Source organism: Engraulis encrasicolus, chromosome 24, assembly GCF_034702125.1.
Source record: "Engraulis encrasicolus isolate BLACKSEA-1 chromosome 24, IST_EnEncr_1.0, whole genome shotgun sequence".
Taxonomy (NCBI): domain Eukaryota; kingdom Metazoa; phylum Chordata; class Actinopteri; order Clupeiformes; family Engraulidae; genus Engraulis; species Engraulis encrasicolus.
This window is the reverse complement of record NC_085880.1, coordinates 35,821,133-35,845,633: the sequence shown is the minus strand read 5'-3', so window position 1 is coordinate 35,845,633 and position 24,501 is coordinate 35,821,133. Positions and strand designations below refer to the sequence as shown.

Sequence of the window (24,501 nt, the reverse complement as noted above, 5' to 3'; positions counted from 1 at the left end):
GCATCATTGGGAGCCTCTTTTGTATGGAAACGCAGGTGCAACCTTTATCCTTGGGACATTATGAACAGAAGATTCTAGTGCTGTATAGGACTCCTTTTAAACCAAATTTGGATTGTGCCATGATAAGTGTATATCTGTCAATCCAAATAAAGAAGTAAAATGTGTGTGTGTGCGCATGTGCGTGTGCGTGTGTACACGGAGGGGCAGAAGGGCACAGAGAGAGAGAATAATGGACTCAGTCAGCAGTAAAAATGAAATCCTGACACCTTACATAATCACATCACACACTGACGACAAAATATTGGACAGGAAAGTCCAATATTTGTTTCAAATATTTCAAATATGTATTTGAGTCAAAGAAATGCATTAATTGAAGTTAAATAGAACTGAGACAGAAACTGATGGGGGTGGAGGGGTAGAACATTTCTGCCTGGTCAGCAACATTCAGCATGTGAATGAGTCTGGAGAGAGAGAGAGAGAGAGAGAGAGAGAGAGAGAGAGAGAGAGAGAGAGAGAGAGAGAGAGAGAGAGTGAGAGAGAGAGAGAGAGAGAGAGAGAGAGAGAGAGAGAGAGAGAGAGAGAGAGAGAGAGAGAGAGAGAGAGAGAGAGAGAGAGAGAGAGAGAGAGGTGTGTGTGTCTGTGTGTCTGTGTGTATCTGGGCTCACTCAAGGCCCACTGTGCCAACTATGCCCGGCAGTGGCATTCAGGGCCCACACAGTGAGGTCACTTTGACGCAATCAGCCAATGGCATCCCTCTTCCCAAGAGGCCACCACACAGGGCTTTCCATTGGCTCAGGGGTCAATGATGGCCAACAGCACAATCATCATCTGTTTCATGCAGTGCAACTTAGGAATGGAGAGAAGGAGAGGGGAGAGGGGAGGAAACAGAGGGGAAATTAGATATAGAAAAAGAGAAAGTGAGAGAAAATGGGTAACAGAGAAAGACAGAGAGAAAGAGAAGGCCTAGAGAGTGAAAGAAGAAACAAAACGTAAATGAGCGATAGAGAGCGCGAGCGAGAGAGAAAGAATGCGTGTGAGTGAGAGAAAGGGAGAGGGGAAACAGAGGGATAAAATAAAGAAAGACAGAGTGAGAGAGAGAAGGGGGGCAGAGAGAGAGAGAGATAGAGATGCCAAATTCTTCAGCTCGCCCTGTCCACTTCACCGCAACAGACCTAGCAACTGCCTCCACAGCAGAGGCTCTTGAAGAGGATCTGGGTCTACATGCCCTACATACCCATGGGCAGTCATGGGTGAGCGGTTAGGGCGTCAGACTTGCATCCCAGAGGTTGCCGGTTCGACTCCCGACCCGCCAGGTTGGTGGGGGGAGTAATCAACCAGTGCTCTCCCCCATCCTCCTCCATGACTGAGGTACCCTGAGCATGGTACTGTCCCACCGCACTGCTCCCCATGGGGCGCCACTGAGGGCTGCCCCCTTGCACGGGTGAGGCATAAATGCAATTTCGTTGTGTGCAGTGTGCAGTGTTCACTTGTGTGCTGTGGAGTGCTGTGTCACAATGACAATGGGAGTTGGAATTTCCCAATGGGCTTTCACTTTCACTTTAAGTCAGAGATTTATTTACAACCAGGGCTCTAAATTAACGCCCGCCAACACGCCAAATGCGGGTGAAAAATCATTTTGGCTGGTAGAAAAAATCATCCACTAGCCAAATTGGCCGGTAGCGCGCGCCCGATTGAACGTTAAACAGCTGCCCGCACAGATCTGTAGCTGCCGTCTGATGAACGTTAAAACGTCGCCTACATTACCCATGAACATTAGTCCTACCGTCATGATGTAGCCCACACCTATTGGCTGACCGTAAATCACAATAAGGCAGCCTCACATCCATTGGCTGCGTGTTTGATACCCGCGCGCTGGAACTAGTGTTGATAAAATATGTTCAATGAGCGGACTAGCGCGGATTACTTTGGTTTTGTAGGTTTTGGTCAGATGAAAAATAATGTGGCAGTGGTTAAAGCACGGTTATGTGTCGATGAATGCAAGTAATAGCAGCGTAACTGTTGTGACGGTGAAATAGAGTATTGGTGGAGCGAAAACGGCGTGAGTGAGTGGAGGGACAGGACAGCTGTCTGTCAAAACAGTGTCGTTGCCGTCAGAAGCCGTCCGATATTTGCGAGGTCCTCGCAACTACAAACGATGGAGTTTTCGTTTCCTAATAACGCCCACGCCATCGCAAAGACCCTGCACGAGTTTGATATGGATATACGAGTAAGTGAAAAAAAGGATAACAAAAACTAGCGACGAAAGTAACAAAGTAAGCATGGTCTCCGTGGTGTTATTGGATGTCTAGTTGACATAGGCCTAGCGTAACGGTAATTGTCAATGCAAGCGCATCGTAAGTAAAGCTAATATTAATTTGACCTGGAGGAACTTGAAGGTGTCACGCAGCAGCAGCAGCATACACACAATGCAGGCATCATTCACGCACTTTGTAGGTGTGTGTGCGTGCGTGCGTGCGTGCGTGCGTGCGTGCGTGCGTGCGTGCGCGGGTGTCTCCTGTCCTCCTCCTTTCCGTGTCCTTCTCCTCCCTTCATCTCTTCTCCCCTTCACCTGTCTTCTGTGCGTTGTCCATGGTATTTGGCCCACTGTGTGTGAAGTGATGCTGTGTAGGGGATATGAGGTTTTGCAGTGTTTGGTTGTGTGTGTGTTTGGCTAGTGTATGTTGAAAGTCTGGTATGTGTGTGACATTAGTGTTGAAGGCATGCTGTATTTGTGTGAGTTGTAGGCCTATACTGTATGTGAGGTTTGGGTGATGGTGTGTGAGGTAATAGGCTAATGTTTGGCTGTCTGTGCAGTATATGGAAATGGAATGAAAAATAATGAGATGCAGGTAATAAAAATATAATTACTAAATAATTATAGAATAAACTGAATTATATTGAGTATAATATTTATATTGTTTATCTGTGTTGAGGACATAGCCTAGTTTAATAAAATAAATAAAAGCAACATAATTAATGCATGGTTCATTTTGGTAAGAAAAAAATGGCTAGTAAGAAAAAATGTTTACTAGCCAAATTGGCTGGTGGTGAAAAAAGTAAATTTAGAGCCCTGTTTACAACGCTTACAATGTTTACCGGAAAAAGAAAAGGAAACAGGAAATGTTATCCAACAAGACTGTTGGACGCATACACAACACAACAAGTAGAGTAAGCAAACACCCAGAGAGGTCGAGTGTCTCTCTACATCCCCCACAGGATTTACGGTTAAATCATGAACTGTGTACACAGCACTCAAGAGCTCCTTCTGCGTGTGAGGATGTTCAGCATGTGAGGTAGCCTTAAGCCCCGTTCACACACATCTCTACTAGTTACTCGCTCAGCGAATTAAGTCAATAGAATGTCTGTTCCAGCGAGACGAGGAGGCGAGTAGTGTACAAGCGATGCGATGTGGGCGGATCCCGAGTTGAAAATATTTTAACTTTGAGCGAGGCGAGTAAGCGAGTAACCAACTGGAATGCAGAATTCTTTTCTTCTCGCCTGTGCATTGGCAGTTAAAGCCGCGGGAACGTTTAGCGAACGTTCCATGAGAGAGTGGCGAGTAGGCGAGCGAGCGAGAAGCTAGTAACTAGCAGCGACGTGTGTGAACGTAGCTTCACTGGCAGCTGGGAGGCAACACAGCCAACTTGGCCTTCACGGATGGATTGCTGCACGGGCCTCCCAGGCCCAGGGGCCCACGAACTAAGGGAGCCCTGAAAACACTTCATTATTATCAAACATGAAAGTAAAAGCCCAACTGGGAAACTCCAACTCCAACTCCCATTTGTCATTGTGACACAGCACTCCACAGCACACAAGTGAACACTGCACACAACGAAATTGCATTTATGCCTCACCCGTGCAAGGGGGCAGCCCTCAGTGGCGCCCCATGGGGAGCAGTGCGGTGGGAGGGTACCATGCTCAGGGTACCTCAGTCATGGAGGAGGATGGGGGAGAGCACTGGTTGATTACTCCCCCCACCAACCTGGCGGGTCGGGAGTCGAACCGGCAACCTCTGGGATGCAAGTCTGACGCCCTAACCGCTCACCCATGACTGCCCAAACATCTTCTAGTAGAGTAAGATACTCCAAACCACGCCTACCCAATGGAAAGGAATGTGCTCAAGTTTGGTCTCCTACTGGGGTATTGTCCCCTCCTTGTTCTTATCTTCTGCAAACTGCCACCAAATGCCACAAAAAGAGGTGTGCTATCGCCATCTACAGCGCTAAGGCGCTAAGCAATTTATAATCTACAGCCAGTGTTAATTTCGTGACGAAATATTTTCGTCATAATTATCGTTGACGATTGTTTTTCCCCTGACGACAATAAAACGATGACGAAAAAAGCAGCATGCGTTTGTACGAAAAATATAACGATATTGATTTATATTTTCGTCAAAAAAATAAAAATGTGACTACAATACCACCTGAGACGAAAACCAATAGGAAGCATTTTTGTTAATATGTCACTGACATATTGAAAAAGAATTGCCTGCTATTTCGCAAGTCGCGACCCTCATCTCAGCTGCTCCATGTCTCTCTCCTCCCCTCCCTCTCTCTCACACACAAGCAGGCGTCGGTGCTGCAGACCCATGACCTTTTTTAACAGCAGTAGCCTACTTTTCAGTGCAATCCTGGCTGCAAAAAGTATTGTTGGCCATTTATCCATGACGAAGAAGTTTATGCAGTCATGAAATAGTGGTGGTGCTGTCGCACAGTAGCAAACATCTTACGATACATTTTTGCGCAACTTCTCCACTCCCTGTCGCTTTCATGAGCATGCCACCCGATGGTCGTTGTCTGATCTTTTTTTATTATTATTGTTTTTAATTTAAGGGTCTGTGTCTATACGTAGGCACAAGCCTTCTGATAAGAATCACTGTAGTGCCGATCGCAAAGGATTCGGAAGTGTGGAGTTTTGCAACTTGTTTCAGTCAATGACACTGCGATAGGAAGTGAACGGCCCTTCCACGCGTTCACTGTGTTATTGCAATGAAGTCTTGCGAATCCATGCAACCATGCACACAACCATGTCAACGAGAGCGTGTATGCCATCAGAACTTTGCATCAAGCAAATAATATGCAACAGCTTGCAATACGCGCACGAGAGAGAGAGAGAGAGAGAGAGAGAGAGAGACGCGTCTTCCAACAGGTGACATTGTAACGCTTGCATACAGTAACCTGGCTACTGTACCCCGCGACGCTCTTCATTAGCTTACTGGTAGGCTATGCCCACAAGTATTTTTTCATAACGCGCAGTCCCGTTTTCCCCTGAAGTCGTTCTAAAATATCGACAGAGATTTCGCGGCCATGATAGGCTATAAGCCACTGGCTTATAAGACGCTCTGGCAGTTTTTCCACAATATTTTATGATTACAATATGTCATAATATATGTCATATAATATGTCAATATGTCATACAATATGTCATTTAATGATTGATTCCCCCAAATGGTATTTTCGTTTGACAATTTTATAGAGAAGTGTAGACAAGAGGAAATTAAATGTAATATTTTAGTTGACTAAAATTATTTTAGATTTCGTCGACTAAAATTGTATGAATTTTAGTAGACTAAAACTAGACTAAAATAAAAATTATTTAGATGACTAAATTGTGACTAAAACTAAAATTCGATTTTCGTCAAGAGACTAAAACTAAAACTAAATGAAAAATTCCTGTCAAAATTAACACTGTCTACAGCGCTAAGCAATTTATTCTCAACCTAAAGTCTCCGAACCCAAGGTCTTCTAAAGGGGCGTTCGCCTAATAATAATAATAATAATAATAATAATACATTTATTTTATATAGCGCTTTTCAAGGCACCCAAAGACGCTTTACAGATAGGCCGAGGCCATAAACAAATAACATACAAACACTCAAAGACATACAGAGACTCAATAAGTACAAAACAGGGACACAACAAAAATAGACGGCAGTGGAAAGTTTAGGTCCATGATGAAATGGAACAGTCACGTTTGGTGGAGATGATAAGCAAACCCACGACAAGAGCAGCGATGGAAGGCCGTGGGGATACGAAAATCCGGAGCCTCTCGTCGTGGGGGGCGAGCTCGGCCAAGGGGAGGCAGGCGAACAAGCAGATAAGTTCTTTAAAATAACCGGCGAAATGCCGTGGACGGGGCCGCCGAGACGTTGGTTAGGGAGGGAGGCATCCGAGCACGCTGTCGGTCAACAGAATCCAGACACGAGGCATGGACGCCGCGAGACAGCAAGGTGTAGTGGTTGTTGCAGCCAGCAACCAGGGATGGCACAAGTTGGTGAAACCAGCAGCCACGCTGGCTCAACAGCAGTCCAAACTCCCTGGGGCAGCATTGGAAGTGGCGTCGGACGCAGCGATGGAAACAGCAGGTGTTATTGTGCAGGTCTAGAGCAGCCACAGCAGCGGGCCAACGCTGTGTAGCAGGTAGGCCGTCACGATTCGCCCAGCCAAGCCTCGGTGACCAGTTGTTCGTATGTCCAAAAAATGTGTAAGATAGTCCAAACGTTTTGGTGGGTTTGAGTGGGTAATGGAGCCTAAATGAGTACGAGCAGCGGCTGCTAAAACGCGCCAGCGTCCACCCGCACCCATTCATCACACATCACACGGAGTCCAGAAAAGTACAAGCTTGATTTACCTTACTCTAATAGAAGATGCTTGTTATTACCTCCGCCAAGGAGGTTATGTGATGGTTGGGGTTGTGTGTACATTTGTTTGCAATTACATACACCCTCTCTGTGTACGAGGATGAGGTAGCCTCACTGGCTGCCTGGAAGCAACACGACCACTTGGCCTTAGTAGCATGAAGACTCGCTAGGAGGGTGGGGAAGGGGCCTCAGAGGTGCTAGTGGCACCAAGGGCAAAGGGCCTCCGCACACCAGTTCCAGCAAAGTGCGAAGCACTGCTCTGTCAATGTTAGATTCCACTGCTTTCAACAAAACCCGTTCACCGGCGGCAATGTCCGCAGAAGTTGGCTGCCGATTATGGGAGGGCTCTATTTTTGTCAGAGTGGCCCATTGGTTATCCATACTTCAGGCATGCAAACAGGTCAGGGGTGAAAAAGGTGACAAGAGCGCGGCGCGGCGCGGCGCAGTGCACGCGTGCAAACGCAGGTGCACACGTGTGTGTTGTGCGCAGTGGATGATCTTGTATAACAGTCTCAGACTAGGGGGGAGAGGATTTAGCTTAAAAAGCCTTTAAATGGTGAATTTTGAGCATACTGTAGTTATTAGCGACCAAGGGACAGTGAACATGAGAACTGCCAACCCTACTCCATGACTTAGCTGTCATGTCTGATGGGGGGTTGGGTAGATAGCTTGATAAAATAGGTTTTTATCATGATAGAGCAGTGGTTCTCATAGTAAGTTTCCCCAACACCCCATTGACCTCATCAAAACCCTTAGTAGGCCTATTAAAAAATAAAATAGGCCAAAATGCCCCCAAATGACAATAAGCACCCCTCCTCTCATCAGTCTCCTAACACCCCCTCAACACTTGCCTGGTTGTCATCTCATGCCTATTTAATCATCATATTTCAGACAACTTGCAATAGGCTACAAAAAAAAAAATCTTTGTCAAAGTTTGAATTAGCTACTGCAGTTTTACTCAAACTACTCAAATTTTAGCCTATTCACCTAGTATCTCTTTTAATGTCTTCCTGTAGAAAAATGAGTAGGAATAGGAACGCTCCAACTTTGACCTGGAAAAAAGTATGTTTCACTAAATATCGTTCAATTTAGATATAGGCCTACAAAGGAATCGGATTAAACAAAAACTTGGAATGATTTGGCCAACTATTGCAATTTGTCCTGTGTCAAACGCTAGACTGGCCCAGCCTTCTCTCTCCCTTCCCTCTGCCCGCAGCATATGCACGATGTTGCCTCGCGTAGTCTACATGCGCCTTTTCACCTGTTTTTTTATCCATATTTTTTACCCGGTAGCTACTTTAGACTTTTTCCCCCTAGCGCACTCTCCCGCTGAACTCTCCAAGTTGGATTCACTCGCGCAGAAATCAGATGTCCTTTGCATCGACTTTAACCGGAGAACAAGTAGGCCTACAGCGAACGGAAACTAAACTATTCTACTGTTAGCTTAATGGACATTTCAAATCATTAACCGAAACAACAGAATAACAGGAACACGTGCGTGTAACCAAGCTTTCGGAGCTCTTATGAGAATACATTATTTTTCACGAGGGCAGGGAAGCTCCGGAGTCAAATTATCAGGCAAAACAACTAAACCAACTGTGAGGTGTGGGGTACCTGTTCACTAACCACGCAGACTTCCACGTTTAGAGCTAAATCCAAAGACGGCACATTTCAGGATTTGGGTAGGGGAAAATGGTCGGACACAACTCTCTATATTATAGAACTAAAAGACATTTGATATAACTACGCAGCCCAACCGACCAGAAAACACCGGGTTTTGCGCTCTTTCCTTTCGAAGTATGAAGACAGGGCGGGACTTAGATTGAGCTCGTTCTTGTTATTGGCTGTGCCGACGAACAGAAATACTGTGATTGGTCAAAAGTCATTGTCGGTGGTGGCATCTCTCCAGCAATTTGCCATTGAGCTGTATGACATTTTCTGCGGTATACATTTCAACTCGCTCGAACCCCCCCCCCCCCCCCCCAATTTTTTTTCCTCGNATCTGCACGATTCACAGAAAACACATTTTTAGATGCGTCCCAGCATCTCTATAAGAGGGTCTGTCCGTCCGTCCGTCCGTCCGTCCGTCCGTCCGCCTTCAATTGTGTCTGAAACGCTTTTGTGTCTGAAACGCTTTCTTTAAATTGTTCCTTCCTGTGGCCACAGGGCGGCAGACTTGCCATTTTGGACCGGAGCGAATGCGTGCAAGCATAGCCTTTCCAAAGTAGCCTAGCCACAGGCTAACTGACAAACGTGAGGCCAACAACTCAGCCGATCGTGATGTACGCCACAAATAGACCAATCGACCTCATATTTAGACACTACAATGTTGATTTCTGCCTTCGATTTTCATCAGTTAAGAAATCTAGCGTCGGATTGACACATTATTAAGGTAGTAAAGCGAGTTGCCGCCATGTTTGTTTTCCAGAATCACTCGGCGGGTAGAGAGCTCACGTGCAGCATTCTGGGTAATTGAGTTTCACTGCTTTGTGCCTTGACGGTGAAGCTGGTATTGAAAAAAAGTCCATAAGCGCATGATTCACCCAAACGGTTTTATTTATTTATTATTTGTCGATGTTTAGATTCTTTCCCACATGCACATACTGCTGAAATGGCGTGATACTAAAGGTTGTTAGGCCTAATAAATGTCTGGTAATTTGTAATGTTCACTTCATCTAGGCTATGTGAAATTTCAAATCATAGCCTATGGTTCTTTTCCAAATCCAAGAATGATGATAAGCTTATTATACCCTAAACTGCAAAAAATAAGGCCATGTCTCGCCATTTTGCTGCCTTGCTGCCTGCCACAATATTTGGAGTGTCCATGATGACCAATAAACAAAAAGTACATCCTCGGGGGGCGTTGACAGAGGAGGCCAGGGGGGCGTTTGGGGGGGGAAATGGCATAGTTGGAACTGGCATAGAGGGACGCATCTGTTGTCCGCCTGTCGGCCTTGTTATTTCAAAACGGCGAATTTCGCCGAAAAGCGGCAAGTTTTTATGCCTTATACTTTGATGTGATGAAATTGAAATCATGAAATCATGATGAAAGATGAAATAATTTATCATGTATAGCACGTACGTATGTGGCAGTGTGCGGGGTTAACCGAAATAGTGGGAACCGTTGGTGCTCTGCAGTGCTGTTGGAAGTGGTGTGCAGAGGCCCTACCACACCTCACCACATACAAACTACATGCATTGCTCATGGAGACACAGGTTTGAGTCTGGCCTGGGTCATTCCCCTCTGTTCTATCCAAATAATGGCAGAAAATATTAGAGATGTCCCGATCCAAGTTTTTGTACTTCCGATTCGATACAGATATTTTTATTTCACTTCCGATCCGATTCCGATACTGATACCGGCCTATCTGAGTATTTAAGTTGAAAGTTATTTAGCCTACTTACTTTGTTGTCACAGTCATGTTGAAAAGGGTTTGTACTCTTAGTAACAACTAGCCGACTGAATTAGGTGAATTTGAGTAATACACAATGGTTTTTAATGAGAAACTGACCTTTTTTTTCAGAAATTAATAAACACAAAACAGGAAAATGGATCGGAATTCTGGATCGGATTTTTCCGTGCATGCCGATCCGATAACGATCCGTGTTCTGCCCCCAGTTTTAAACTGATGAAAAGAGAAGCTTAAGTTGTAAGTTGAATGTTTGTTGGTATAATTTGCTGGTATGTCGGGGTGCTTAATGCAGAGTTGCTTGTGCTCTTATTTTGACGTGGGGTCCTGGTTGCGTGTGCCCGTTTCTATGGCAGCAGTTATAAACTCTTGGGAATGAATGAAATGTTGCGAAGAATCAACACGTAACTTAATGAATGCCGAAGATAATGCCGGTAACTTCATTTCACTTTGTACCGGAGTACACTTATGTCCGCTCTAAGGCAGCAATGTCTGTAAGTGTTTTTTAAGATTATAATACCTACCTGTTCGTATTGATTGTGTCAACGTTAGTGAACTTTATGGGTGCTTTTCTCTGTGTCATCGTAACCTAATTTAGCTAACCGTTATGATGCTGACGTTCGTCTCATATTTATAACAACGCATACCTTCTTATTCTGTTCTCATCATCGCTTGATATTACAATTTTGAACAACGTGAATATGTGTTTAATCTATTGTAGCGTGCTGAAGTAGGAGAAGTAACACTTCATTTATTTTCTCGTGTAGATGGCTTTTGTTGTTAGAATTGTTGTTACAGTGCAGTGCCCTATGGTTTAGGCAGACGCCTAATAAGTGGTTTTCATTGTTTGTTTACAGTTTCACACGTTGCTTTCGACTAAATAAATACTACATTTTGGAAGAAAGACGAGTTTAGCTGCCTGTCAAGTCTGTGTACGCTCCACTGCTAACACTCAGATCAGGACAGAACAGTGAAAAGACAACTAGCAAGGAGCAACGGATAATATTAGAACTCCAGTATGCCGTCGTCACGCCCCTCGTCTCCACCTCCATCGGTCCACTCAAGAGCCAGCTCGAGGCGCTCGTCCTCTTCAAGAGTTTCTGTCATGGAGGCTGCCAAAGCTAGAGCCACAGCCGAGGCAGCGCTCACCAAGGCATCTTACGCCAAGCGACAGGTAGAATTGAAAAAGGAGAGAGCCAAGCTGGATCTACAAAGGGCAGCATTAGAAGCAGATTTGGAGGCATTGGAGTATGAAAGGGATGCAGAGGCGGCGCGGGTCGAAGCTGAGGTGTGGGAAGCAGCTGTTGCCATAGAGAATGAAGATGTACAGAGCCTAACTGGCAGGGCTCTAAATTAACTTTTTCCACCACCAGCCAATTTGGCTAGTAGACATTTTTTCTTACCAGCCAAACAGAAGTTCAACTAGCCATTTTTTAATCTTGCCCAAATAGGTTATGCGTTAGGCTAGTTGTGTTTTTATTATTATTATTATTATTATTGTGGTTATTTTAAATTTCAAATTTCTATACTATATACTATAGGCCTACATACTAGGTCTATAATAAGCATATTAGGCCTACTTTTTTTTAAACTTCTGCTGTATTTTTTATCTTATTTTTACCTCTGAAAACAATGATTCACCAGCCACACACAACAGCCAAACACAACAAAACCTCACACTCCAAGGAGGGAGAAGAGATGAGAGGAAAAGAAGAGGAGGAGAGGAGTCAAAACACACACACACACACACACACACACACACACACACACACACACACACACGTTGTGCAATAACGGATATGATGTCGTGTGTGCCTATTGTGTGTTCATGTGGCCTACAGTATGATGCTATAGGCACCATTATTTCCTCCAGGAGCTCTTCTCTACCATGCGCAACAAAATAACAAGAAACCTACGATATGTTTAACTAAAAGCAAATAATATCACGGAAATGTTCGCTTCCTTTGTTACTTCCATAGCGTAGCCTACTCGCACGGGCATAAGGTCTGCCCTTCTTTCCGATGGCGTGGGCTTTCCAACTTATTTGCGCCAGGACTTGAAACATTTCAGAAGACAACTGACAGCTACGCTCACACTACTCTGACAGCCCGTTCTCCTCCTCTGCCCTTGTCGCTATTTCGTTCCACAACACTCCTGTTATTGAAACTCTTCGGTCAGGTCCTCGCAGCTTAAAAGGCAGCCTGTTAGAGCAAGGTGCCGGTGCCGGTGTCGGTGAATGCTAATAGTAACCGTAGTCCTTAGTGACGTTAAAAGTGGTAGCGCGAAAGCGACAGGAGCAGGGGAGAGCTGCCTGTCAAAATAGTGTGAGCGCACAAAAGTTCTGAAATGCGTTCTGTCCTGGCGCGCGCAACAGCAGCACGGAGTGGCTGCTGCTTCGGAAAGCTCACGGTGGGGTGGGGTCACGACGGGAGTGTTTATGGGTAATGTAGGAAATCTCGCCGTATAGTTGTCATACAAGCCGCCGTTTACCGTTCACAATTTACTGTAGGCTACTCGGGCGCTACTAGCCAAATGGGCGGGTAGGTATTTTTTTCCACCGGCCAAAATTAATTTTCACCCGTGTTTGGCGTGTTGGCGTGTGTTAATTTAGAGCCCTGCTAACTGGTATGGTTACGCGACAAGCGATCCAGCAGCGCACTGAAGAGTATGTGGAACACCAGTCACAGGTCAACGTACAGTCTTCTGCCTTACCACATCACCATGAAACGCAACACACGTCGAACAGTCCTCCATGTCAGTCAGTACCTGGAGCTGTAGAGGTAAACCCCCCAGTCAGAGTCTTCACACCACCAGCACAGGAGCCAACTTTCTTCAGCATACAGTGTCCAGCCTCACCTCATCACCACGAAACCCAGTACCTGGTGAACAGTCCTCCATTTCAGCCAGTACCTGGAGCTGTAGAGGTGAAGCCCCCACTCAGAGACTTCAGACCACCATTACACGAGTCACAGTTCACCAGCATACAATCTCCAGCCTCAGCTCGTCACCACGAAATCCAGTACCTGGTGAACAGTTCTCCATTTCAGCCAGTACCTGGAGCTGTGGTAAACCCCCCACTCAGAGTATTCACACCACCAGCACACGAGCCACAGTTCATCAGCTTACAGTCTCCAGCCTCACCGCATTACCATGAAACCCAGTACCTGGTGAACAGCCCTCCATTTCAGCAAGCACCTGAAGCTGTGGAGGTAAAACCCCTAGTTAGAGAATTCAGACGACCGACACATCAACTACAGATCAGCGCACAGCCCCCTGTTTTTCCATATCACCACGAAACACAGTACACAGTGAACAGCCCTTCATTTCAGCCAGCACCTGAAGCTATAGAGGTAAAGCCGCCACACAGTCACACAGCCATCGCCACACACAATCAGCATCCTCCTGTTCACCATGACTCTCCACCCATGATCGACTTTGCCAAGTTCCTGGCGCGCAGAGAGTTAGTGACCACTGGCCTTACTAAATTTGACGACTCAGCAGAGAATTTCAGAGCATGGCAGTCATCTTTCTTCAATGCAACACAGGGCTTGGGGCTTACATACAGTGAAGAGTTAGACCTCCTTGCGAAGTGGCTGGGCAAAGAGTCATCGGAACATGTGAAGAGGATTCGTGCTGTTCATGTCACTAACCCCAGAGCTGCCCTCTGTTTGTCCTGGCAGAGACTGCAAGAATGCTATGGTACACCAGAAATGATGGAGAATGCACTGTTCGAAAGGCTAGACAACTTTCCCCGACTGTCAGTCAGAGACAATGTGAAGCTGAGAGAGCTTAGTGACCTTCTTATGGAGCTGCTAGCAGCTAAGAATGACGGCTACCTTCCCGGGCTGGCTTACCTCGACACGCCTCGTGGGGTAAAACCCATTGTAGAGAAGCTGCCTCCTAGCTTGCAGGAAAAGTGGCTCACCACAGGCTCCCGCTTCAAAGAGCAGCACAGAGGATCTTTTCCTCCCTTCTCATTCTTCGTCGGCTTCATGGAACGCGAGGCAAAGGCCCGCAATGACCCAAATTTCACTGTGTCGAACAACAGCAGAGGCGAGAAGACGTATATATCTGCGCAGAAGACGGACATGTCCGCCACCGGTGAGACAGACATCACAGGCGCTACAGACACTGACCCAGCTCAATACTGCCCTGTGCACAAGAAAAGCCATTCAGTAGAAAATTGTAGGTCATTCAGGACGAAAAGACTGCATGAACGGAAGGACATTCTAAAAGAACACAAGCGCTGTTACAGATGCTGTGCCCCCAACCACCTTGCCAAGGACTGCCAAGCAGCACTGAAATGTGGTGAGTGTGAGAGTGACAGACACTGCTCAGCCATGCATCCTGAGACCTCTCAGACACCACCTCAGTCTTCAGCTCCACCTGGTGCAGAAGCACGGCCAACCACCCCCCCCCTGGAAGTGACAACCTTCCGAACTCACATTCTCCAGCATGGATGTCCATCCCACCTCATTCCTTGCCACGACACCATCTGCTGCAAAGAGAGACTGAGCCACGGCGGGGAGCACAGGTATGGACACTGTGCTCACACATCACAGCCTCCCAGAGCAGCCTCGACACCAGCCTCCCAGAGCAGCCTCCCAGACACCAGCCTCCGAGAGCAGCCTCGACACCAGCCTCCCAGACACCAGCCTCCCAGAGCAGCCTCGACACCAGCCTCCCAGACACCAGCCTTGACACCAGCCTCCCAGGGCAGCCTCCCAGACACCAGCCTCCCAGACACCAGCCTCCCAGAGCAGCCTCGACACCAGCCTCCCAGACACCAGCCTCCCAGAGCAGCCTCGACACCAGCCTCCCAGACACCAGCCTTGACACCAGCCTCCCAGGGCAGCCTCCCAGACACCAGCCTCGACACCAGCCTCCCAGACACCAGCCTCCCAGGGCAGCCACCCAGACACCAGCCTCCCAGACACCAGCCTCTCAGGGCAACCTCCCAGACACCAAACACCCAGACACCAGCCTCCCAGACACCAGCCTCCCAGACACCAGCCTCCCAGACACCAGCCTTGACACCAGCCTCCCAGGGCAGCCTCCCAGACACCAGCCTCGACACCAGCCTCCCAGACACCAGCCTCCCAGGGCAGCCTCCCAGACACCAGCCTCGACACCAGCCTCCCAGACACCAGCCTCCCAGGGCAGCCACCCAGACACCAGCCTCCCAGACACCAACCTCCCAGACACCAGCCTCCCAGGGCAACCTCCCAGACACCAAACACCCAGACACCAGCCTCCCAGACACCCAGACACCAGCCTCCCAGACACCCAGACACCAGCCTCCCAGACACCAACCTCCCAGACACCAAACACCCAGACACCAGCCTCCCAGACACCAACCTCCTAGAGCCAGCCTCCTAGACACCAACCCCCCAGACACCATCTTCCCAGACACCAACCTCCCAGACACCAACCTCCTAGAGCCAGCCTCCTAGACACCAACCCCCCAGACACCATCTTCCTAGAGTCAGCCTCCCAGATCTACAGGTAACCTGGTGGCCACTTCACCAGGCCACTTTTGTATATGCTACCGCCTTGGTGGACAGTAGAGGCACCGGTGGCCATGTCCTCCTACAGTGCTGCCATAATAACGCAGCGGCTCAGTAGAGTCACCGGTGGCCTTGTCCTCCCACAGTGCTGCCATAATAACGCAGCGGCAGCAGCAGCAGCAGACTTTTCTCAGTCCATCGCTGCTACAGATTCCCTGCCATGCCTTACTACCTGGCCCTCCCAGGCACCTTTCAGTACCCGCTCTTCACGCCCACCCACTCCAATGCAGCCAGTACAGCGGTTTGCGGCAGAAAAGTGGTGGACGACATCTCAAGGCACTTCGAAGACTTACCTGCTGCCTATCTCGGACACCACCTTCTCCTAGAGTGACTGAAAAAAAAAAAAAAAAAAAAAGTGTTCAAGTGTAAAAGCTAAGTTTAGTATTGGCATCAGTAATGCCAGACGGGGAGTGTTCTGCCCCCAGTTTTAAACTGATGAAAAGAGAAGCTTAAGTTGTAAGTTGAATGTTTGTTGGTATAATTTGCTGGTATGTCGGGGTGCTTAATGCAGAGTTGCTTGTGCTCTTATTTTGACGTGGGGTCCTGGTTGCGTGTGCCCGTTTCTATGGCAGCAGTTATAAACTCTTGGGAATGAATGAAATGTTGCGAAGAATCAACACGTAACTTAATGAATGCCGAAGATAATGCCGGTAACTTCATTTCACTTTGTACCGGAGTACACTTATGTCCGCTCTAAGGCAGCAATGTCTGTAAGTGTTTTTTAAGATTATAATACCTACCTGTTCGTATTGATTGTGTCAACGTTAGTGAACTTTATGGGTGCTTTTCTCTGTGTCATCGTAACCTAATTTAGCTAACCGTTATGATGCTGACGTTCGTCTCATATTTATAACAACGCATACCTTCTTATTCTGTTCTCATCATCGCTTGATATTACAATTTTGAACAACGTGAATATGTGTTTAATCTATTGTAGCGTGCTGAAGTAGGAGAAGTAACACTTCATTTATTTTCTCGTGTAGATGGCTTTTGTTGTTAGAATTGTTGTTACAGTGCAGTGCCCTATGGTTTAGGCAGACGCCTAATAAGTGGTTTTCATTGTTTGTTTACAGTTTCACACGTTTCTTTCGACTAAATAAATACTACATTTTGGAAGAAAGACGAGTTTAGCTGCCTGTCAAGTCTGTGTACGCTCCACTGCTAACACTCAGATCAGGACAGAACAATCCGCATTTTTTGCCAATATCGGCAGCCGATCCGATCCGATCCATCCGATCCGATACGACAACCGTAGAAAATATGGTGATCTGGAAGGGGGAGGAGCATGGAGAGAGAGTAGACGTCCGTCACCGAAGCTCCTGCCAAATATTTTAAAATATAATACACCACGAGTCTATGAACGATATAATAGTGAAATTGTTTTGATTAAGTGAACGAAGAACAATATTACGATGTCACACAAGACTCCGAAAGAGCCTAAAGAAGCTAGGGCGTCGAGAAACGCGACCTCCGACGTGGATGCTAACACCAAATCCATGGAAGCGCTAGCTAAATCAGTCAGTGCCATTCAAGCGTCAATCAACTCTTTTCGTGAAGAAAATCGTTCGTCTATTGCCTCTCTACAGTCAACTCTAAGTGCATTTGGCCAACGAATTACAGATGTGGAGGAGGGATTGAACGACTTCGATAGAAGACTGACTGAATTGGAGCAGTCCCAAATCTCTATGGCAAAGGAAAATGCTACGCTGAAAGAGAAGCTCATGTACTTGGAAAATTACACCAGACGGCAAAATATCCGCATCGTGGGCATACCGGAAAACACGGAGGGGTCGCAGCCAACAGAATTCATCTCAAATCTGCTTTTTGAGCTGTTTCGTCAGGACTTCTCCAAACCTCCGAAGGTGGATAGAGCTCACAGAATTGTGGCTCAAAAAACAGAGGATCATGATGATCGACCACGACCATTCATAGCAAAGCTCCATCACTTCCAGGTTAAAGAGAAACTTCTGCGCCTTGCGAGAGAGAAGGGCACGCTTGAATACAACGAGTCGACCATTCATCTTTTCCCGGATTACAGCGCCGAGGTCAACAAACGACGAGCTGCGTTTTCTGCCTGCAAAGAGAAGCTCCATGCCGCCCACGTCAGATTCGGTATACGATACCCAGCAACTCTACGCTTCAAACATGGCAAGGAGATGCTGAAGTTCACGGTTCCAGCGGAGGCTCTCGCTTACATCGACAAAAACATCACCAAGACAGGGCACTCTTCGTCCCCCGACGTCGAGTGAAACGTCGGTCTAAATCAATGGACTATTCTCAGGTGCTGTATACATTTGCTGAAGAACATTAGAGTTTGGGGACTTTTCTTTATACTTTATTTCAATGGTTCACCAGGCGTCCCTTTGTTCAGCTGTTCCAGGGCGGCCAATATTATACCCCGTTGTCATCAGTAGCCTATTTTCTACTACAGTGTGACACATCTAAGCTGACTTGCTATGTTCGTGGTGTGTAACACTGGTTTTGCAGCAGGAGGAAGGTGCAAATAGAGTTTGCAGAAGTTGAACGTGTGTATGGGGGGGTTGCCTTTTTCAGGCATTGGGTTTCTTATATGTTGTATGTATTTTTTGTGTCTTTTTTTGTTGAGTGCAATCTGGCATATTGTAATTCATTGTTTTACTGATAGGATAGACAGGGCATATGTTACACATAGTCCACATGGCTAATAGGTCAGTTAACATTATAAGTTGGAATGTAAAGGGGCTCAATCAGTGTGTGAAGAGAAAAAAGGTCCTATCTCACTTGCAGCATTTAGGAGTTGGTATTGCAATGTTACAAGAAACCCATCTTATTAAAGCAGATCATTTTAGAATTCATAAAGATTGGGTAGGGCAGGTGTTCCATTCCAAATTTGACTACAAAAGCAGGGGAACAGCTATTCTCATTCATAAAAATATTACATTTAATGCATCAAACGTAATCTCTGATCCAAATGGGAGATATGTTATCATTGTAGGACAGCTTTTTCATCTCCAAGTAATACTTGTGAATATTTATGCTCCTAATTTTGACGACGATGTTTTCTTCAAAAAGGTGCTACACTCCATTCCAAATTTAGATAGCCATCACCTGATCCTAGGTGGAGATCACAATCTGGTACTGGACCCTTTTTTGGACCGCTCCTCCCACTCTGCGCCAAAGTCAACCAAGTCAGTTCAGGTAATACAGTCTTTTGTAGAGACACACAAACTGATAGATCCATGGCGGCTTAAAAATCCAACCAAAAGGGAATTCTCATTCTTCTCTAATGTACACACTACATTTTCTAGGATAGACTTCTTTCTGGTTGATCCTATCTTGCTAAATGTAATAACCCAATGTAAATACAATTCAATCATGATTTCTGACCATGCTCCTGTGAGTATCACTCTAACACTTCCAACCCATAAAACAAGACCAACATGGCGGTTAGATCCCCTTCTACTTGCCGATGCTGACTTTGTGCATTTCATATCTATGCAAATAGATGTCTACATACAAATTAATAAAACTGATGGAATGACCTTCTCAACTCTCTGGGAAGCTCTTAAATGTTACCTTAGAGGACAGATAATTGCTTATAGTGCACACTCTAAAAGGGTTCAGCGTGATAAAGTTGTAGATGTCTCCTCTAGGATCAAGACATTAGATAGCCTTCTGTCTACCTCTCCTACTCCTGACTTGGTTAAACAGAGAATAGGGTTGCAAACTGAAGCTGATCTTCTAGCCACAGTTCATGCAGAGAGGCTTATATTGAAGTCCCGCAGTCGATTTTATGAAGAGGGTGACAGATCCTCTAAACTTTTGGCCAGTCAACTTCGACAAAAAAGTGCAGCCCATGTTATACCACAGATAAGACTAGCTGATGGCTCATTAAGCGAAGACCATCAAAATATTAATAACCATTTTAAGGAATTTTACTCTGAACTATATTCTTCAGACATACACCCGGATCAACGCCAATTTCACACCTTCTTTTCTAAATTAAACATTCCAACAATTACCTCAGACATCAAAGACGACTTGGAACAATCTCTTACACTGGAGGAAATAATAGATGCGATTAAGGGCCTCCAGAGTGGAAAAGCTCCAGGCCCCGACGGGTTCTCCACTGAATTTTATAAGAAATTTAAAGATCAGTTGGCTCCTATACTTCTATCGGTTTATGAGGAAGCCCTGGAAAATAACATTCTTCCCCCAACACTCCGCCAATCAACCATCACACTACTATTGAAGAAAGGTAAAGATCCACTTGAAGCCTCATCCTATAGACCTATCAGTCTGATTAACTGTGATGGTAAAATATTTTCAAAGGCCCTTGCATGTCGCCTTGAGCGTATCCTTCCTCGTGTCATCTCAGATGACCAAACCGGCTTCATTCAAGACAGGCAGTCTTATTTTAATTTGAGATGATTGTTCAATATAATCTACACTAAACCTAATACCTCATCTCCGGAAGCAGTCATATCACTCGACGCTAGGAATGCTTTTGACAGAATATCATTAGAATACCTTTTCTATACCCTGAAACAGTTTGGATTTGGTCCCCAATTCATAAGATTAATTAAACTTATATACACCAGCCCTACAGCCTCAGTTCGTACAAACTCTATGTCCTCTCAATATTTTCCCCTTCAGAGAGGGACCAAACAAGGGGACCCGCTCAGTCCATTACTTTTCGTTCTTGCAATAGAACCCCTATCTATTGCCTTACGCAACAGCTCAAGCATAGAAGGCATTACAAGAGGCGGCTTAATACATACTGTCTCATTATTTGCGGATGACTTATTATTATATGTAACTAACCCCATTTCTACCATACCAGAAGTTCTTAATGTCCTTGCGGATTTTGGTGATATATCAGGATACAAACTCAACCACGGAAAAAGTGAATATTTTCCTATCACGTCCAATGCCAGGACAATCCCCAATTTACCATTTAAACTTTCACTAGATTCAATCACATACTTAGGTGTAAAGGTCACCAAATCTTACTTTGACCTATTTAAAAACAACTTCACTCCTTTGTTAGAACAATCTAAAAAAGATATTAAGCGGTGGTCAAACTTACCTTTATCCCTTATTGGGAGGGTAAATTCTGTTAAGATGAATATGGTGCCTAAATATCTTTATTTATTTCAAGCCATACCTATATTCATACCACAATCATTTTTCAGATCGTTTAACCAGATGATTTCTTCCTTTATTTGGAATAATAAAGCTGCCCGCATCAGGGAAGAATTCATGGAACGACCTAAAGTGGAAGGTGGGCTCTCCCTCCCAAACCTCCGCTCATACTACTGGGCTGCAAATCTTAATGCTATCTCCCTATGGCTAAGGGATTGGGGTGATACTGCACCGGCGTGGCTCCTAATTGAAAGGTCAACAAGCAAGCCATATTCACTTCCCGCCCTACTTTGTGCATCTTTGCCACATCTTGTGAAAAATATCAAAGGGAACATAGTTGTTACACAATCTCTACGTATTCTGAAACAATTTAAGACAAGCTTAGGTATTCAGCAGATCTCCATACATTCACCTATAATCAATAACCATCTTTTCCAGCCATCTCTACTTGATAAGGGCTTTCGAACTTGGTATGAAAGGGGTATACATTGCATTGGTGACCTGTACATTGATAATACATTTGCCAGCTTTGAACAACTGTCCCAGAAATTTAATCTGAACAATACTCATTTCTTCCGCTACTTACAAATTAGGGATTTTGTACGCAAAAAATTCACAGTCTTTCCTGACAGTCCCCCTCTCTCATGCCTAGATTCTTTGTTGAAAGGTAATTTTCTTAATAAAGGTAGGGTTTCTATCACTATACACGTCAGTGGTTTCTATGTTCTATGCAAATATAATGTCTACATATAGTCCTTCTGTCTCACATATTCGAGAACAATGGGAAAACGATATGGGGGTCTCACTTTCTGATGAGGAATGGGAAATGGCCCTCACGAGGGTTCATTCTTCATCTATATGTTCCAGACATGCCCTGATACAGTTTAAAGTTTTTACATCGATAGCATTTCTCTAAAGCTAAGCTAGCAAGAATATTCCCTAATAAAAGCCCCATATGTGATAAATGTAAACAAACGACAGCAACATTGTACCATATGTTCTGGTCTTGTTCAAAACTTGATAATTTTTGGTCATCCTTTTTTGATACCATGTCTCAAATATATGGTGTTGATATTCAGCCTTCTCCTTTAATTGCAATCCTTGGTATAATACCAGAATCTGACCAGGGTAGTTTCCCAGCCTACCTGCAGAGGGCCTTTGCCTTCTCCTCTTTGCTGGCTAGAAGGCTCATTCTTTTCAAGTGGAAAGACACAGCTCCTCCAATACACAACCACTGGATAAGGGACATGATGCAGAGCCTTAAACTGGAAAAAATAAGAGGTACACTAAATGGCTCCCTCCAGTCGTTTCAGAAAACATGGGACCCTTTCATCAGATACGTGGACTCACTGCCCGGTCTGGACATTTGAAATAACAATCTTTCCTGTTTTATGTATGTACAATGAATGCACTTTTACTTGATTTTTGTTTTGTTTTGTTTGTCTTTTGTTTCTGTGTTTGTGTCTTTGTCTCCAGTCTCTGTTGTATTATTGAGAAAATCTTAGTAAATAAACAATAAAAAAATAAAAAAAAGAAAATATGGTGATCTGAATCTGGAGGGGCACTGGGTCTGTAGTCCAGTGTGTTGAGTGGACTAGATATTTAAATGGACACCAATAGACAACAAAGGGTCTGTTCTAGTCAGCTCAGTGGATTTGAGGCGTGTCAAACTGCCAATTTCTAACCACAACACCCTCATTTCCTGAATTGAATTGCCAATCAGAAACACCCACTCACAAGCGCCCATGATATCAGGGCAGGATATATTATCAAGTGCACGTTCCTGACTGGCAATTAACAATCAGAAAATCTGTTGTTTTGATCACAAAAAGACAGTTGAAAATGCTTCAAATCACTTTAACTGAGTATGGAATCCACAACACGGAGCCTTGGTGTCCATTCGAATATGTAGTCATGGTGCAGACCTATAACAGCCATCAGAGGGTTTGAGCTAGCTTGTCAGCTTGGCAGACACTGGGCTCTGGCACTGGTGTTTGGACTTGCTGGTCAGCTAGGGAGCCCACTTACCAGAGCTGGTGCATTGTACATGGTACCTTGGAGGCTGGAGGATCACCAACTGGAGTAGAGATGGTGGACTCGCTTATCAGATGGGGAAGGGAGGCACTGGAGACAAGTGTGTGTGTGTGTGTGTGTGCGCGTGTGCGCGTGTGTGCGTGTGTGTGTGTGTGTGTGCGCGTGTGCGCGTGTGTGCGTGTGTGTGTGTGTAAGGTTGGTAATCAAGGTTGTGGACTAGCTAGTGTGTGCACTAGCTTTCTGGTATGGCATTAGCTTGCCTTTAATGGCGTCATGAAGGCTGTGCAGGCAGGCAGCCATCTGGGTGAAGACAGCACTGGCACTGGTCTGAGGCATGGCGTCCTCCCGCACACCTGCAACCAGCAACACCAAACATAGACGTTACAGGTACATGAATACAGTCACACGTGAAGAGGCAAAAACAGAGTTAGGCACACATAGGAATACATATAGAGGCAAAGAGACACATGCACTACAGATACCACAGAAAATGTATCTGTCAGATTATTCCAAGTGCGAGTACAAGGTGTTAATAACATAATATTTGGATGATAATAGACTAGCTGGTACTCACTAGGTGAAACCAGTGGGTTGATGTACTGTAGGTAATGTATTCACTGGCAGAGCTCTAAATTAACAGCCACAAACCGTCCGAATTCTGGTGAAAATTCAGTTTGCCTGGTACAGGTAGACAAGACAACTTACACCCATTATCAATCCAAAATGGCTAGTACAAAGTATATTTGGCTAGTAAAATATAACAAGCCAAATTGGCTAGAGATTTTAAAAAGTAAATTAACAGCCCTGGTCACTATGTGAAGTTAGTAGGCTGACAGGTCTACAGTACTCACTACTGTAGTTTAAGCCAGCAGGCTGATGTAGGTCTACAGCAGTGGTTCCCAACCTATGGGTCGGGACCCAACTTATGGGTCGCCAAAGATCCACAGGGGGTCGCGGAGCCCTCTAGATTTTAAGGGGTTTCGTTTGAAATATATATAGCCCATGCTGAATAAATGACAAAGCATTTAACTAACAAATGCATATAAGCAGCAAATTGTAAGTGCTGCATTAAACATGTTTTCTATAATTGACCAAAGACGAATTGAGGAATAAAATAACTAAAATTAATTTTCCCAGGAAACAGAGGGCATCTTGTGACTCCGTCTCGTGCGGGCGCTCGTGTGGTTGGGTCACCAAAGCTTACAATAGTAAAAACATGGGTCCCTTAAGAAAAAGGTTGGGAACCACTGGTCTACAGTACTCACTAGGTAAAGCCAGCAGGCTGATGTAGGTCTGCATCTTCTCAAAGATGGAGGTGACCTTCTTCATGTCCCTCTGCAGCTCCTGGTTCTTAGTGGTGAGGGAGGCGCTACACAGAGGAGCTTCACACTCCTCCTCAAGGCTGTAGGAGGAGAGGAGAGAGGCGTCACATTAACGCACACGCACACGCACACGCACACCTCACTCTGCCTTAGAGGTGAGGGAGAAGCTACATCAAGGAGCTTCACACTCCTCCTCAAGGCTGTAGGATGAAAGGCCATTAATACACAATCTGTAGGCGCACACAAGTTAAGTAAAGAAGTAACAAGGCCCAAATAAAAGTGTTTCATGATCAAGCAGCCCTAATTGTGAGTTTTGTTCTACTTAATCACTTACACACACGCACACGCACACCTGAGTCTGTCTCACACCAATGGTTCCATGCATAGAAACACACACACACACA

The 24,501-nt window shown here is 45.5% G+C and overlaps 1 protein-coding gene across 2 annotated transcripts in view; it reads right to left on the bottom strand.

The window, feature by feature from the left end:
- Positions 1–24,501, bottom strand: part of ppp1r21 (protein phosphatase 1, regulatory subunit 21) — a 78,000-nt gene that overhangs the window by 36,232 nt on the left and 17,267 nt on the right. For both annotated transcript variants that reach the window (XM_063191767.1, XM_063191768.1), the window contains exons 13-14: positions 24,041–24,177; positions 23,036–23,128 (exon numbers count right to left, since the gene is read on the bottom strand). In XM_063191767.1, coding sequence (XP_063047837.1) covers positions 23,036–23,128; positions 24,041–24,177 — 230 coding nt within the window. The remainder of the gene's footprint in view (positions 1–23,035; positions 23,129–24,040; positions 24,178–24,501) is intronic.